General features: G+C 37.5%; 7 protein-coding genes across 7 annotated transcripts; 4 read left to right on the plus strand and 3 right to left on the minus strand.

The window, feature by feature from the left end:
• Positions 1–192: 192 nt before the first annotated feature.
• FDP41_002241 (uncharacterized protein) lies at positions 193–855 on the minus strand (the record flags this gene model as incomplete). Its single annotated transcript, XM_044705414.1, has 1 exon — positions 193–855. The coding sequence occupies one exon, from the start codon at positions 853–855 to the stop codon at positions 193–195; it is 663 nt and encodes a 220-aa protein (XP_044563134.1).
• A 194-nt stretch (positions 856–1049) lies between these two features.
• Positions 1050–1895, plus strand: FDP41_002242 (uncharacterized protein; the record flags this gene model as incomplete). The annotated part of the gene is made up of 2 exons (XM_044705415.1): positions 1050–1106; positions 1395–1895. The coding sequence occupies 2 exons, from the start codon at positions 1050–1052 to the stop codon at positions 1893–1895; spliced, it is 558 nt and encodes a 185-aa protein (XP_044563135.1).
• Positions 1896–2181: 286 nt separating this feature from the next.
• Positions 2182–4281, minus strand: FDP41_002243 (uncharacterized protein; the record flags this gene model as incomplete). Its single annotated transcript, XM_044705416.1, has 1 exon — positions 2182–4281. One exon carries the CDS (start codon positions 4279–4281, stop codon positions 2182–2184), a length of 2100 nt encoding a protein of 699 aa, XP_044563136.1.
• Positions 4282–5873: 1592 nt separating this feature from the next.
• FDP41_002244 (uncharacterized protein) lies at positions 5874–6373 on the minus strand (the record flags this gene model as incomplete). Its single annotated transcript, XM_044705417.1, has 2 exons — positions 5874–6208; positions 6256–6373. The coding sequence occupies 2 exons, from the start codon at positions 6371–6373 to the stop codon at positions 5874–5876; spliced, it is 453 nt and encodes a 150-aa protein (XP_044563137.1).
• A 447-nt stretch (positions 6374–6820) lies between these two features.
• Positions 6821–8161, plus strand: FDP41_002245 (uncharacterized protein; the record flags this gene model as incomplete). The annotated part of the gene is made up of 2 exons (XM_044705418.1): positions 6821–7203; positions 7312–8161. 2 exons carry the CDS (start codon positions 6821–6823, stop codon positions 8159–8161), a joined length of 1233 nt encoding a protein of 410 aa, XP_044563138.1.
• Positions 8162–8708: 547 nt separating this feature from the next.
• FDP41_002246 (uncharacterized protein) lies at positions 8709–13631 on the plus strand (the record flags this gene model as incomplete). The annotated part of the gene is made up of 1 exon (XM_044705419.1): positions 8709–13631. One exon carries the CDS (start codon positions 8709–8711, stop codon positions 13629–13631), a length of 4923 nt encoding a protein of 1640 aa, XP_044563139.1.
• A 208-nt stretch (positions 13632–13839) lies between these two features.
• FDP41_002247 (uncharacterized protein) lies at positions 13840–15657 on the plus strand (the record flags this gene model as incomplete). Its single annotated transcript, XM_044705420.1, has 1 exon — positions 13840–15657. One exon carries the CDS (start codon positions 13840–13842, stop codon positions 15655–15657), a length of 1818 nt encoding a protein of 605 aa, XP_044563140.1.
• Positions 15658–15899: the final 242 nt, after the last annotated feature.

Genomic DNA, 15899 nt, shown 5'->3' on the forward strand with positions numbered 1-15899 from the left:
AAAACCTAAATTAACCCTAAATTGTGAACTAGAGGAATATTGCTTTGTGAAACCTTCCGATCACATATCTGTGTGACAAAGGATATAATTTTGTAAAATGCAATGAAGGTCTTGAAAATGTTAATTATTGACAATGATTTTACTGCCGCTGTGAAGTCACACAGCAAATGCTGTAATAAATTAAGCAAGACATTAATTTTGAGATTTGCATGAACTTTCCGGAACTGGCAAGTTAAACACTGCAGGATTGACAGGTCCGAGCACAAAATCACTGTAAGTTGTCAAAAGTGTTGGTGTTTGCGTAGCAACCTTCTTGTACAATTGAATTGGCAAATTATAGGAAGCAGTAGCATTGGTATACAATGCATAATCAATTACCATACTCGCCACAACTTCCTTGTCATATCTATAACACACTCCATTTGCTTTAGTCTCTTGATTTTGACAATTCAATTTTCCAGTGAAGGAAATTCCATCTAGCAAAGGCTCTCTCAACGGATCCATTGCCAAATTGTTCACTCCACTATGAATTCTTTTCAAACAAGTCCATTGTCCCGAGCTCTCTTGATTCAAAGTATACAAAGTATCAATCGATTGAATATAAATGTATCTCGACTCAAAGCCTTGTGGTGAAGTTAAACGATGAGAGAACTTTCCTTGTACATGATCAGCAACAACAAGAGTAGCAAAGACTTTGGTTCCTTTCACGTAGTTTTTCATGGTCATTTGATATTGTGGAGGAAAGTAGGGTTGTGGTTGAGTTTGAGCCTGGACGAGAGATCCGAGAGCGACCATGACGAAGATGATGATGGCCATGAGGACCAACAACGAATTTCTATTTACTCGTGAAGACATTTTTTTTGTAACAAATCTTGAAGAGAGAACGAGAAACTTGCTGTTGTCTTTTTTTGGGCTTGATCATTGCTATTACATAATGGGTGTTGTTGGTCTTTATAATTATGAAAAACAAATTGGAGATGTATGGTCCTAATGAAAAACAAATTCATTTGAACTGTTCAATAATTTATTTTTTTTTCAATTTTAAAAAAATGGTCGTCTTTTCAATGTACATTATCAATAAAGCCGGAGGTTTGATTTATCAACGGGTAAGTGGAATCGGGATCACTTCTGTTCTGATATATTCCATAATGATAATAATTTTTTGGAATGATCGTGGTAACACCGGTGTTCATTCGGAACCGATGCTGAAATAAATCGGAATGAATGAACGAATCATCATGATTTTTCAAATCTTGTCAATTTTCCAAATGGTCAATGATCATTGATTGTCATAATAATTTTATTATTTCGAAATATAATTTCATCCATTGATTGGCTATTCAAATTATTTAAAATTTATGGAAACTTTATTTCACACACATTTAACATTTTAGGATTTTGGAAAATATGCAAAATTTGTAAAAACAGAAAAGGAAAATGCTGAAAGACTTCAACAAGATCCAACAGCTCCAATTCCACCAAATGAATATGACGGAAAATTTGTAAAGCCGTCAGGAAATCAATATCTGACATTGGCTTCCACTTTTCATGGTTTGCATGCAATTTCTAAAGAACTCATTCCTCCTCACGCTAGAACACAACCAGAAGAAGAGAATGGTGGAATTGAAGTATTAGACGCCGATACTTTTAAAATTTATTGTTATTCAACACCAACTGGAACGAAATTCTTTTATTTATTTGATGCAAAGAAGTTCAGCAATGATGGAGTCAGTACCATGGAGGAATGTTGTAAATGGGTGTATCAATGTTACGTGGATTTTGTGATGAAAAATCCTTTTTATGAATTAGAAATGCCAATCAAGTGTTCTTTATTTGACGAGCATTTGGACAAGTATATTGGTAATCTGAACTCGACATTGAAAAAGTCCAATTAGTCATGATGTGTTGACATTTTTGTAGGTCTAGACACAAGACTGTGTCCATAATTAATGGTGATCACATGATCAATTTCTGATATTTATAAAACTCTTGACCAAGTTGACCTTTCATCCAAACCACTTTGATAACGAATTGAATTTTATTTTGTAATCTCTATAGGACAAATGGGAATCCAAAATTCTCATGGCCACACCCAAAGACATGACCAACAAGTTAAAAAAATAGTGTCAACCACCACCATTGAACTAGTCGTCGAGTGACGATGACGCCGGCAGTTTCTTGTTACTTTTTGGCCTGCTCTCTTTCTGCAAGCTCTTCTTCACACTCCTCATCGACGTCTCTATACAAAACATTGAGATCCTCATAACAATTGTCATAAAACGTGAGTTTCAGGACCGCCGTTTGTGAATTCAATGGTTCTGATTTCTTTGGTCTACCTCTCTTTCTCTGCTCAGTTTTTGGAGATTTACTTCGCATCACAATCGCTCGAAGTGTCTCTTCTGAAATATTCACCAACTTTTGATCCAATGCATGTTGTTCCTGATGCGTCGAAGAAATCTTGAAGACGAGTTTCTTTTGTTTTTTAGAAGCACTCTTTGGTGATGAGCTCAGCAATGGTCGTTGTTCAGAACTGCTGCTACTACTACTACCACTCGAAGTTGCAGTCGAATGAGAGGCGTTACTTCTCCTCCTCCTCGAGGGCTTTTCAATTTTACAAGGAGGAGAAGATTTGAGGATCAGTTTGGGTTCGGGTGTGGATGGTGATGACTGTGAAACAGTGATTTGTGGAATGAGGTGATTATGATTACACACAGATGGAATCTGGTTAGGAAAAGGAGATCGATCAAAACTTGCAATCGGATGGTCTGAAGTCGCGGTGGATAATGTCTTACTGTGATGACAGCTGTCAGTGGTCACTAAAGCTTGGACAGATGAAGAGGAAGCAGTTGGATTTTCACAGGATTGGCGAGGACTCAAATAACCTTGTTGATGTTCTTTGTTGTGATCTACAACATTTGAGGTCCAAACCGATTCATTTTCTCTCTGAAAATGCTGTTGTGACTGACTGGAACACTGAAAAAGGGAATGAGTGAAATTACAAACCTCACTTCCACCAATGGCATGAACAAGACGATTAAATGACTCGTCTCCAACAATACAAGTTTCAATATCATCATTCGTGAGGGTGTTATGACCAAACGAAAAATCCTTACATCTTTCGTTGTGGTCATTGATGAAAAATGGACATGTGGTGGTGGCGGTACTACTTTTAAATTCAAAGGATGGAACAAGAGAAGGTTGTGATGGTAAATGATGTCGAATGTCATTCAAGTAGGTTGGTAAAGAATGCACCTCATCATTCGTCGATTGTTGTGGTGAATTTGAATTGATATTTGAAAATTGAAAAGTTTGATTCATGACTGAATGCATCATGGCCATCAGTGGATGACAAGCGAGTGGTGTATCCGTTTCATGATGATGGTTGTTCTGAGAAGGTGCGAATGAATGAACATTCATATTACCACATACTGGATGAGTGCTGGTGGTGGAATTAAGATTTGAGTTCTGACAGCTGCTCAACATGGGAGACACCCAACCACACTGCTGAGCTTTCAACAAGGTAGTCATTGGTAAATGATTGAGAATATTCTTCACCAATTCATCGACCGAGTGACTATCCAAGATATTTAGAGGATGCATTGGGATGGAAGAAACGGAAGAAGAAGGTTCATTAGTAGTAGAAGTGTTAATTGGAGGAGTGGATCCAAAGTTCGAAACGAACATTTGATGCCCATCACTCATACCATTTATGGAAGAATTGTAAAGATCTGGAAGAACCTGATGATGATGATTGATATTTTGACTGCTCGTTGTTGGAATTGTAGTAGTAGTAGTAACAGATGTGTTGATATTGGGCCTCGTCATCATCATCATGTGGTTCGTGTGAATGAATTCACTTCCTTCTCCTCCCATTGTAGTCGCCATGTCCGAGGAAACAGTTGGTGTATTGGTGGAATCGTGAGGAGATCTAGATGACATACGTGGGGATACCAATGACCATGTTGTTGTTGAGGATGACACTTCAGTAGGTTGGCAAACACTTCCTGAGGAGGAGGAGGAGGAAAAGGTGGTGATGGAATTTGGTTTCTTTTGAGGCATCCAATCAGACAAGTAATTAACCGTTGTTGAGGCGGTGGTTGTGTTGATGGTATTGGTGGTATTGACGGTCGAACGAGTTGTTGTTGTTAAATCGAATGGTTTTTGTTTTTGAAATGGTGGACCATGCGATTGTTGTTGCGGATGAGAAAAAGGGAAATTTTGAGTGGTGGTGGATATGGAAAAAGTGGAACTATTTCTATTGACAGACGAATGTGGGATCATGTGGAGTTGGGCAAATGGCAATACTGTTTTGGAATTCCTACGAGTGGTAGGTTTGTTGATTATTTAATTTGAAGTGAACTATGTCAGTCGTGAGAGGAGGAGGTGGAAGTGGAAGAGGAGGTGAATGAACAACAATGATGTACTCGCAAGTGAGAAGAAGGAGGAGCGATCTTGTCGTCAATTTGCTGTGGATGAGGAGATTCTGTTTTCTTTTGTGATTCGTTGATCGAGATTTCGATGTTCAAATTTGTGATATTTGTGGTTGTTTTTGTCAGAGGATGCAAAGACGGTAATTGTGAATTTCATAACAAGGTTGTTTTGAATGATGATGATCAAGAACCGTAAAAGAGGTCGATCGATCGATTTGGTTCGGGTTTGGTTCTCACCACAATTGTCAAGGTCTGTTCAAGATTTCGACACGAGTTTTGAATCTCGATGGACCAAAACTATGTCTTCCACAATTCAACGAGTGTTTCAATTAGAATGTACACTTGGTCGATTGACACTCGCACAGGAATGTCGTTGTGTTCTTGTGGAATTTTCTTCTTGCATGTCACGTTGTGGCGTTGTTGTTGTAGAGAGAGTGCACTGTTGAAAGATCGACGAAGTTGTGGATGTCACTGCGCAATAACAAATACAGAGAATTATTGTACAAAAGTAGTGGAGGTGGAGAAGGAAAAACGACACTCCACAAGAATGGCACTCTTTATTGGAACCTTGTCACAGCAGAATCAATGAAATATTTGTGAGGGCATTGTATAAATAGTAAACAGGTTACTTTTGGGTAATTTTTGGTCATGTAAAGAAGTTACATGATGCTTGACAACTGTTAAATGCATCACTCAAGTTCATGAAAAAAGGATCATTGCTTTACAAGGGTAATGCACGGTTAATCATTCGCATGTGCGGTCGATTGTAGTGCTTCCATACGAGAACAATTAGGTCATGCTTGCTTGTTTTTGAGCTCATCAAAATATTTTGTATTCTGAAATAATGAAAGTGATGTCGTTGATTTGCGATTCGACACTACGACAAGGAAGAAGACTCGGAACAATAACTGTCTATCCACTGACAATCTCAGCAACTAGTGCCACGACTCTCGAATTCTTTTCAAGGTGAAAGGCTTGCTAAAAATGTTTGAGGAATCAATCAGTTGTGTGTGTCAATAGAACGATGATGATTGAATTTCCGAGCTTTATCAAATGCTTGTTGAAGCTGTAAAGTTGATGCTTTAGACATTAATAATGGTTTGTGTTCTAAATTACTATGTTTCCGTTGTTGTTGAGTCAATAGGCCATGAATATTGTCTCGGTTCACCTCCATCATGAGGTATGAATTGGCTAAAGTTTGAACGGCGTCATTCACCGAGGAATGATCCGAAACATCAGCAGCAGCATGCCCCGCCATTTCATTTTTCATTTTTGTCATTAAATTTCAAAAAACTTACAATTATTGTTGATCATCACTTGGAAAGAGTCAAACTTGTTCGGTTCTTGATTGATTCGAATAATGGACCTTTCGAAAGGAGGTGATAAAGCACATTAATAAATTTTAATAGTAGTCATACAAGTTTACAATGGTTTAAATTTAATCTATTTGAAGAGGTTTCTATTCTTAAGAGTTGTTTGATGCGAAGATGAAGGTGAAGCAGGCGATCTTCCCTGCTGTGATATTGGAGATTGGCCACGCTGAGCAGACTGTTGTATGTCTGAAAGCAATAATTTCTTAGCATAGCTCTCCTTCTTTACAATCTCAAAATTGTAGGACTCAATGGTGTGATGAAAATCCAATTCCATGTATGATTTGCTTGTCCATAGTTTTAGAAACTCTCTACATATATCTGCCTGCACTATTTGCATCGTACTCATGACGCTGTGATTTTCGTTAATATACTTGTTAAACCTCCGTCCCTTAATTAAGTCAATTGCTGCATTTCAGTGTTACATTAATATTTGAAAGAAATATATCACTTACCAATCTTAAGCAAATGCAATACTGAAATAGCAAAAGGGAAATGCTTCTTTTCGTGAAGAGAAAGAGCATAAATCTTTTGAGCTAGTTCTTTGTGATGTGTACAGAAATATAATAACATTAAAGCACCCAATACTCCAAAACCTCTAAATTCTTCCTCAAGATTAGGCCCTAAAAATCCAATCAGTTCCCATTCTTTGGTAATGAATGAGCGGCAGCGTTAGGATGTGAGAGTTTGGCCTCAGTGTCATTAGTAGCAATTGTCTTTGAAGTTGTATTGTCACCAATTTCCCTTCCCATCATTGAATAAAAAACTTCTAGACACATATCTGTGTGAATTGAATTTAAATTACTTTAGGATTGGATTGACGGATAGAAAGTTCAAAAATAATCGCTGGGGCAATCCGATCCAATCCGTCGACGGATCCTGGTTAATTAAATGACCTCAATGAGTTGAAGCATCTCATTCGGAAACACCAATCACACGATCGCTAAATGCAATTGTCATCACCAATGCTTTTTGTAAATTATAAGCCCAACTAATTTGATTTGAAAATATTTAAAAAAAATGATGAAACGTTGTTGTAATCTTTTTGGAAGAATAACTTCCGGCTTGATGATTCGCCAGAAATTATCAGATAATTCCGCAAAGGCTTTTCCGATGAGAGGAAAATACTTGGTAGTTTCACCATCATGCTCGTCTTCCTTGTTGTTTAGAGGAGTCCAAGTGTCTGCCAAGTGGAATGATGTATGGGGATTATTTGAAAATTCAAGTCCTTCTGTGCGGAATTTCTCAACAAGCTATAAACAATACTTGGAACGAGAGGAGAATGAAAAAGTTGAGGCACAACATGTTGCTGATCGTTCGGATTGTATTGTAGAGGGAACACACGAGAATTTTCAAGCAATTATTGAATCTGGAGAGCCAATTATTGTTGACTTTTATGCTGAGTATGTATCAATTATTGGATATAATGTGTGGATGAAATGGTAACCATATTGATAAACACATTATCAACATTACTTTGATGATATTAAAAATAATTCAACATCATGCAGTTGGTGTGGACCATGTAAAAAGCTTGGACCTGCTCTTGAAAGAAACACACTCAAGCATGGGGGAGTTTTCAAATTGATTAAAGTGAATATTGATGAACAGCCTCAGATTGCCGAAGCATTCCAGGTTCAGGAGGTTCCAACTGTGCTATTTATTATGGATCGAAAGCTTGTAGATCGATTCAAGGGAGCTATACCTGATGAAAGTGTTGCTCAAACTCTCGACAACTTTGCTCAGTATGTGACCAGAACGAAGGGTGGAGGCTCATTCGAACAGCAACAACAAGGTCCTACTGTTGATGCTGACTCTCCCGAATATCTCTTGGGAATTGCAGCGCAATTAATGAAGAATGGAGAGCTTGATGAAGCTTCAAAGGTTTATAGTCAAATAGTAGAAAAATCAATGGATCAAGAGTTGCCAGATTTTGCTGCTAAGGGATTGTCAGGACTTTTAACAATTTCACTTTGTCAATACAAAATGGATGCAGCTAAAAGTATTGTTTCCAGACTTCAAAAAGATCATATTGAATTAACAAAGACTGATAAAGAGATTTCTGAAGCCATCTCTCTCTATGAACTCTATAAGGAGGCAGGAGATGAAGTGGTTAAGGCCATTCATGAAGGAAATCCAATAGAAACCCTCAAAACAGAGAAGGAGAAGGTTCTGTATTTATTCTTATTGGGTCATGCAAAAGAAGCCATTGAGCACGGAATTTCCTTGCTAAAAAAGAGTGCTACAAAGGCTGAGGGAAGAGCAGCCCTCGTTCGTATTTTAGATTGTCTCGAAAAGAAGGATGACAAGAAGAAGTTGGTTATTGACACGAGAAAGAGGATGGCTAGTTTATTGTTTTAAATAAGGTGACCCGAACAATATCGAATTTAATTACTGTCTGATGCCCAATAATACTAATGAATGAACTAATGCTTGATCGATATGAAACAAGGAGTCAATAGATTTATCATCTTTTATCTGCCTTATCTCACTCTAGTTGCTTAAACATTGAGTAGCGAGTGCAAAGGCCTCTTAACTGAAAGAAACTCTTCTTTATTCATTTTTGTCTCGACAACTAGCGAAAGGACCTCCCAAGTCAAATGTCAATCACAAGAAAAAATTTACGCTGACAGCTACCAAGGTATTAACTGAGCTCGGCGCCTGGGATTGTCATTGTGAAAGCTCTCAAGGTGAAAACTCTTGTCGAGTACCTTCCTTCTCTCGCAACACGTTGCCATCTCATCCTCCTCCAATAGGGTTGTGTTTCTGACCTCTCAGGACCTGAAACTATCTCATCATCATTGATTTCACCATTTTCATCAAACCCCACCACCATCATCACGCCATCGTCCTCATCACCAACAGCATAATTTTCATCCAAACACTTCTCTCCTTGAAACAGTCAAAGATGATCGTAACGTTTGCTTCCAATGTCGAAACTCACTACATGGGCTACATTGTGGTGTGTCCAGCCGGAGAGAAGGCCATTCTCGAGAAAAAACGAGGTGGTTGGTGTTACATTCATTGTAAGCTGAAAACACCTTCCTCATCATCCTCGTCCGATGCTAATACTTCATCAAGAACAACAAGCGATCTGAATGAATCTACAACAACAACAACAAATACCAACACCTCTTCCGATATTCCTGTACCATCATCATTATCATCCTATTCATGGGGAACACTGAGAGTTCCTGCAATCTATCTCAATCTCGATGAAGAGGCTGTACGAAAATTGGATGATCAATTCTCTCATGTGGGGGGTAGCAACGACACCACAACATTCACGAAACAAGATGAGGATGAATTGAATCCGTTGGAATGTGTGGCCTATAAACAACCCGAAAGTCTTGTAAATAATAATAATTCATCATCATCATCAACATCTTCAACAACAACAGCCTCCTCTACAGGACTCTCCACCCTCAAAAAACTCTTATTGAATGCTGCAGCCGGTAAAAACTTTATGGAAGAGGATTCAGATGCTGCTCTCGATCCGAGAGTGGACAGCTCCAAAAGAAGAACTTCCATGAAGGGAGGAAACAACAACGCTAATAGTTCTACACGAGAGAGTTCCAATAATGAAGAAGAATCAAAATCAGTTTCCACCCATTCATCATCATCATCAGCGAGAAAATCAGCACACTTAACGAGTTTAAAACCAACCAAAGATACTTCTAATGCCTTAATTTTGGGATCCTACCGTTCATATCTCGACTCAGCATCATTGTTCGATCAATTGGTATTCAATCATCAAGGCAGTAAGAATTCTGGAATAACAACAACCACGACAGCAACAACGACAACAAGTACTGCAACATCAACAACCACGACCTCTGTTTCTCCAAGTCATGAGGAGAAAACATCAACAATTTCGGAAAGGCTTCAAGAGAATGGTGCTATTATAGTGGAACAATCTCAACAAAAAACACAAGATAACCAACCAGTGGAAAAAGAAGTTGTTTCTGAAGCTTTTCCAAGTGTCACACCCGTTTTGGATAATACTAATGAGGCTGTATCTCCTGTCAATAAGAAAGAGGAAAAGGCCACCCCAAGTACTTTACCAAAAACTGGAGATATGTGGCAAGAGCAAGAAGACGATTTGGAAACCTTTGATGCAGAGACTGAGACAGACGCAGATTTTATTCTTCCCTTCTCAAAACTTGAAACGTTTGAGAATGAAGATTTTGATCTTGAAGACCTGTTGGCTCTCTCTGAATTAGCAGAAATGGAAAATTATGAACCAAATGTTGATCAACAACAATTAGAATTGTACAAAACGAAACTTCCACACTTTTTCGATTTTGATCCTAATATTGATGAGAGAAAGAAGAGATTATTACATCATATAACTCTTCAACATGCTGCTCGTAAATTGGTCGATGTTGGAGCAGACTACTATTTAAAATTGGCCATTCAACAAGGTTTGGACAGGGCTCGAGGCAAACAGACCAACAGAAAGGCCACAATTTTCTCAGGAGTGTCACCACTGAAATATCAAGACTTTAAAAAATTCTCTGTTGAAGAAGCAGGAAAACTCATCTATCGTGTTTTTACAGAATGGTGGAAATTGAAAAAGTTTGTTAATTATTTGAGGGTCGCTCCAGAGTTTAAACAACAGAGATTGAGACAAAGCTGTTTGAAAGAAATTCTCTCAACAGAACGAAGTTACGTGAATCAACTTGAAACACTTTACTATGATTTTTTTCTGCCCATGAAGAAAAATAATTTTGCAATTTTCAACCATTACCAATCTGGTCCAAATATCAATGCCACAAATATTGTATTGCGTGACGGATTGACTCCAGAAATGCAGTACAACTCTATTTTCAGTAATATTGAACAAATTTTGAAAACGAACACAGCGCTCTTACACGATCTTGAGATGGACTGGAAAATGCACTGGCCTAAAAATCATTTCCCTTCAATTTTCAAAAAGATTTTGCCGTTCTTAAAAGTTTACACAGTATATGTAAATAACTATGAAAAGGCTAATGAATTAGTGGAAGAGTTAATACTGAGAAATCCAAAATTTAATGAATTTGTGGAAAGTGTTTATGAAAAGAAGGGAGTGACTCTTCAGAGCTTGTTAATTACTCCTGTTCAGAGAATACCCAGATTGAAAATGCTGTTTAGTGAGCTATTGAAGAGAACCATTCCAGAACATGTCGAATATAATGTGATTGTAGAAACTTTGGCTATATTGAATGAATTGGCACTATTCGTGAATGAAAAGAAGCGACACGATGAAAATAACATTACATTCCTCAGATTACAACAAATTTTGAAGAAACGTTTCAACAATTTGGTCACACCTCACAGAAAATACTTGAAGAAGGATGATTTTCGAGTTCGATGCTCTAGAAAATTTTTAAATTCTAACTGTGAAGTCTACCTATGTAATGACATGATGATTTGTATCCCAATGACAGCTGATAGAGGGTTAAGAGTAGATTATACACATTTCATTTTTTTCACATTTTCAGAAATGGATCCTAAAACGGAAGAAGAACTCAACGATGAAGAACGCAAAGATTTCACCATCAGAACATTCTTAAAGAGTTCCATTTACACTTTTAAATTTGAAGCCATTAATGGAACAGAAAGAATCAAATGGGAGAAAGACCTTCGAGAACTCATTGAAATGGAACACACTCGATGTCGTAAATATGGCATCAAAACATTTGGTACACACATTGATGAAATGAGTGCTCGAGAAAAGTCATCAAAAGCTACATCAAGTGGCATATCTTCAAGTAATCATACATCTAGCTCTTACAGTGACAGTAATAACCCAACTGCTACTTTTTCAGATTCTGCAACTTCCAATCATGCGAACAGTGCAGCTTCTTCCTCTTCTGGTAGTATTGGTTCGAATCCAATTGTAAGCTTGAGACAGCATCTTAGTAACGCAGTGGGGAATAAGGAAGAAACATCTATCATGATTCAAGATAGAAGAATTAGATTGTACAATAGATCAAAAATTAACAACTCAAAATTAAGCTCAACTCAGCAAAGACACAAAACTGTAAAGCATGAAATGTACACACTCAGCAAGACCATCCGAGAACAAAAAAATCAAATTGCAGAACTGGAAAAGATGATGCGTGCCAATCAAGAAAAGTACAATCAATACGAAACAGAATTTTCCGAAGTTGAAAAGAATCTCGTGACACACGAACAAGAAAAGAAAACCACAGATGCTGAGCTATTGGAAGTGGATTCCAAATTGATGGCAGCGTTGGGCAATGAGGTTTGCAGTTTTGTGGAAATATTTGGATCAGATCCAGTCTGTGATTCAAATAAGGAAAAATATGTGAGGCCAATTGATGATCATCATGATAGTGTTGCCACATTGAAACCTATTAAGGTTAGCGAGCTTTCCACATCAACTTCCAATGACAAAGATTCACAGCAGCAAAGAAAACCAATCATTGGTGGAATTGATGAATTGAAAGAAACCACTGAAAAGGAATTTATTGTTCCATCTCTCGCATTGGATGCAAGAAGAACCTCAGATGCTGACTTTTTAAAAACCTCTTCTGGATCTTCGGAAGAATTGATGGGCTCGGACCGTGCAGTGAAATCTGCAAGAGGTTCCAACAGAGCAAGGAAAATACTTTCCATGACATTTAATGGTGGATTTGGAGGATCATCATCTTCTCAGAACAACAATGGATCTTCTTCATCAAATCACAATAATTCCTCAAATTCCAAACAAAGTAACAATGACAAACGAAAAACTTTGTTGCAAAAAGCAAAAGGAATTTTGGCTGGAAATAGTGAAAATACTTCTCAACAACAGCAACAAGCTCGAAGAACATCCTCTGCTGAAAATCTTGTTGCGAATAATAATAGCAGCCCTGGTGGTGTTGGTGGAAACAATCAACAACTCAGTAACAATGGAAGTCATACGAGCTCTTCGTCACTTTCCAGTCCACAAGCGGATCGTATTGTTCTTATCAAACCTGTTGGCTGTCAGTCACCAGTTGCAGATGCTCCTCAATATGGCCTTCCAACATTACCTGGTTCCACAAATACCATGCCTTCTCTTCCTTTGTTCTTAGCAAATAAGCCATCTTCTACCAATACTTCATTCACATCCGACAATTCAGATTTGTCTTCTTCAGATTTATCACCAAGTTTCTCTTCACAAGCGTCACCTCTTTCAAGATCTACCTCATTCAGAGAATCCACAAGTGGAGGGCAGAACAACAGTGGTGGCCATTCGACCTCAATCAGATCACCTCGAAATATGCTTTCAAAATCTCATTATGAAGATAAGAGACCATTCCATTACAATCGAGAAACCATTGATTCCTTCCTCGATGCTGATGTGAAGGAACAAGGTAAACAATCACACAAGAGAGTTCTTGTCAATCCAATGTCTTCACTTTCGGCCTACGAAGAACGTGACCTTGACAAATTGACATTTATTTCACTCGATAAATACGAAGACATGAATGACAATGAAGAAATCGAAACAATCAACAAGCTTTATCGATTACGGCCACTTCCACAATGGGACACTATCGAACAGGAAGAATTAAATTTCATGTACAAGGCCGATCGAGCAGTCCACGGAGAAGAAATGTATTTCAAAACCAATCCATTACCTATTGTCATTGGAAGAAAGAAAACAGAAAAACTTTCGAATTGTTATTTGGATGAAGAACAAGATCGAGAAGAATTGGAAAAGCTACCAGATTCTGTCGATGGTTTGCGATTACTCTTATTGCAAATGCAGAAAGAACGCCAATTATTGAAACAACAATTATTTTTGGGAATGAATGAAGAGTATGCAAGCACATCCACGAGTACAGTCAAGTGATGAAATGCATGAGATTACACTTTTAAGTTTTTCAAATTTTGTGAGCTTTGATAAAAAGGTTTCGATTTTACTCGTTGGATCGCTAAAAAGATTTTATGAAAATGTCACAAACTCTTAATCCCTCTTGTGCTGGAAGTCATGAGATGTCATCCATTGATGCTTCAATTTCGTGTTTGTTCTTATCAGAAAATTAATTAATTAAAAAACGATGAAATCCTCATGCATGATCTCAAATTCAATTCCCGATGAAAAGATGATAAAAGATTCCAACTTAATTGAACAGGTCACCCTGTTTCAACAACAACAAGTTCATGCTACCGAATGGATGGATGACATGGTTTTTCATATTTTACAATTTATAGATTCCGAAACCATTTTCCGAGTGTGTATGTTCCTTTCAAAACAATGGTATTTAAAATCTCTTGAAATTCCATTGAAGATTACAAAACGAAACAAGATTCTTGATGATCTTTTTCTACCTTTAATGGTTTCATGTAAAAATATTAAACATTTGACCTCTCTTGATTTGAGTGAGAATAATCTCTCACATGAATCGATCGTTGCGCTCACTTCAAGTCAATATTTGAACCATCTCAAAGAGTTATTTTTAGGATCCAATCCACTGATGAATGAGAGTGTGATTGAGATTGCAAAGAATGAAAACTTTTCAAACTTGACCTCTTTGAACATTGAAGGTAATTGGTTGAGAGTGAGTGGATATAAAGCCATTGCAAAGAGTAAATATTTGAAAAATTTAAAGTCTCTTCATATGGGAATGGTTCGAGTTGGCAATGAAGGAGTTGAAATTCTTGCTAGGAGTAAAAATATGTGCAATCTTACTGAACTACATTTGAATGGTCCACAAATCACTGTGATTGGAATACAAGAACTGGTGGCATCTACTTGTCGTTTCGCTGAAAATTTATTGACACTTGACTTGCAACACACTCATCTGAAAGATGAAGGAATAGCGATGCTTGTGGGATGTGAAAGGATGAGAAATCTTACCTCCCTCGATCTCTATCACACAGAAATTACAGAGAAGGGAGTTTTAGCAATTACGGACAGTCCATTCATGAAAAATCTCACCTCTTTGAATATTGGTGGAAATGACATTGAAAGTGTCCATTCAATAGCCAAAAGCGAAAACATGAAAAATTTAAAGAAACTGAATGTCAAAGAATCAAGCTTGAAGGCGCATGGAATTGGTCATCTCGCTTCGAGTCCAAAGATGCAAAATTTGGTGAATTTACATGTGAGTTTTTGTTCAGTGATGAGTGAAGGGCTGAAATGGATCAGTGAAAGTGAACCTTTGAAAAACTTGACCAAATTGTCAGTCGACTATTGTCGCATCGATATCGATGGTGTTCGATCATTGACAGAAAGCAAATTTTTAAGGTTGAAAAAACTCGAGTTATCAGGAAATAGAATGGATGATCAGGCAGCTCAGCTGATCGCCCGCAGTGAAAATATGAAACAATTGACCAAATTGAGTTTAAGTATGAACAAAATTAGGTCAGAAGGAATGAAACACATTGCACAGAGCCCATATTTAAAGAATTTAAAGATTTTAAATTTAGGAACCAATTCGATTGGAGACAGTGGTGTCGCATTTATTGCAAGTAGCTCATTCTTGACAGGTTTGACGAGTTTGGATTTGTCATGCAACAGTATAACAGATGATGGCTTTCATGCAATTTCAAAAAGTGTTACTTTGGAAAATTTGACATCCCTCAAGTTAGAGTACAACGAACATTCTGAAGAAGGTTTGAAATTTATTGCCTTTAGTGAATGCTTAACTTCAAAACTTGTTGATTTAAATATTTGTACAGAGTCTTTTGACGAAAAGAAACGATTCAAGAATGTTTCTCTTTCATCCATTTCTTTGAGAAAATTGAGAAATGTCATGTTGAGTTTCGAACCAATTTCAAGCAACGATCATACTACTAGTTCTCGGTGGTACTTGACTGCTCTTTCTGTACTGATTGCTTTAATGTCATTGAGTTTCTTGTATCACCTCAGATGAAGCAGCAAAACGTTTCACAATAAACGTTTATGTTGGTCCTTTCGTTAACCATAGATGAGTGGTAACTGATTTAAAGAAGAAAAATGCATCTTCTGGTCCATTCAAGCTTCACCAAAATTTGGTAGATCATTTCTCACTCGAATTGCAGCAATCTTTGTGTGGCACTTTGTGTCACATGTATCACCCGAATCATTGTATTCTGCTTGCAAGTACCATGTCCATTTTAGGAACAGATTTGAAAG

This window comes from Naegleria fowleri, assembly GCF_008403515.1.
Source record: "Naegleria fowleri strain ATCC 30894 chromosome Unknown tig29, whole genome shotgun sequence".
NCBI classification, from domain to species: domain Eukaryota; phylum Heterolobosea; class Eutetramitea; order Acrasida; family Naegleriidae; genus Naegleria; species Naegleria fowleri.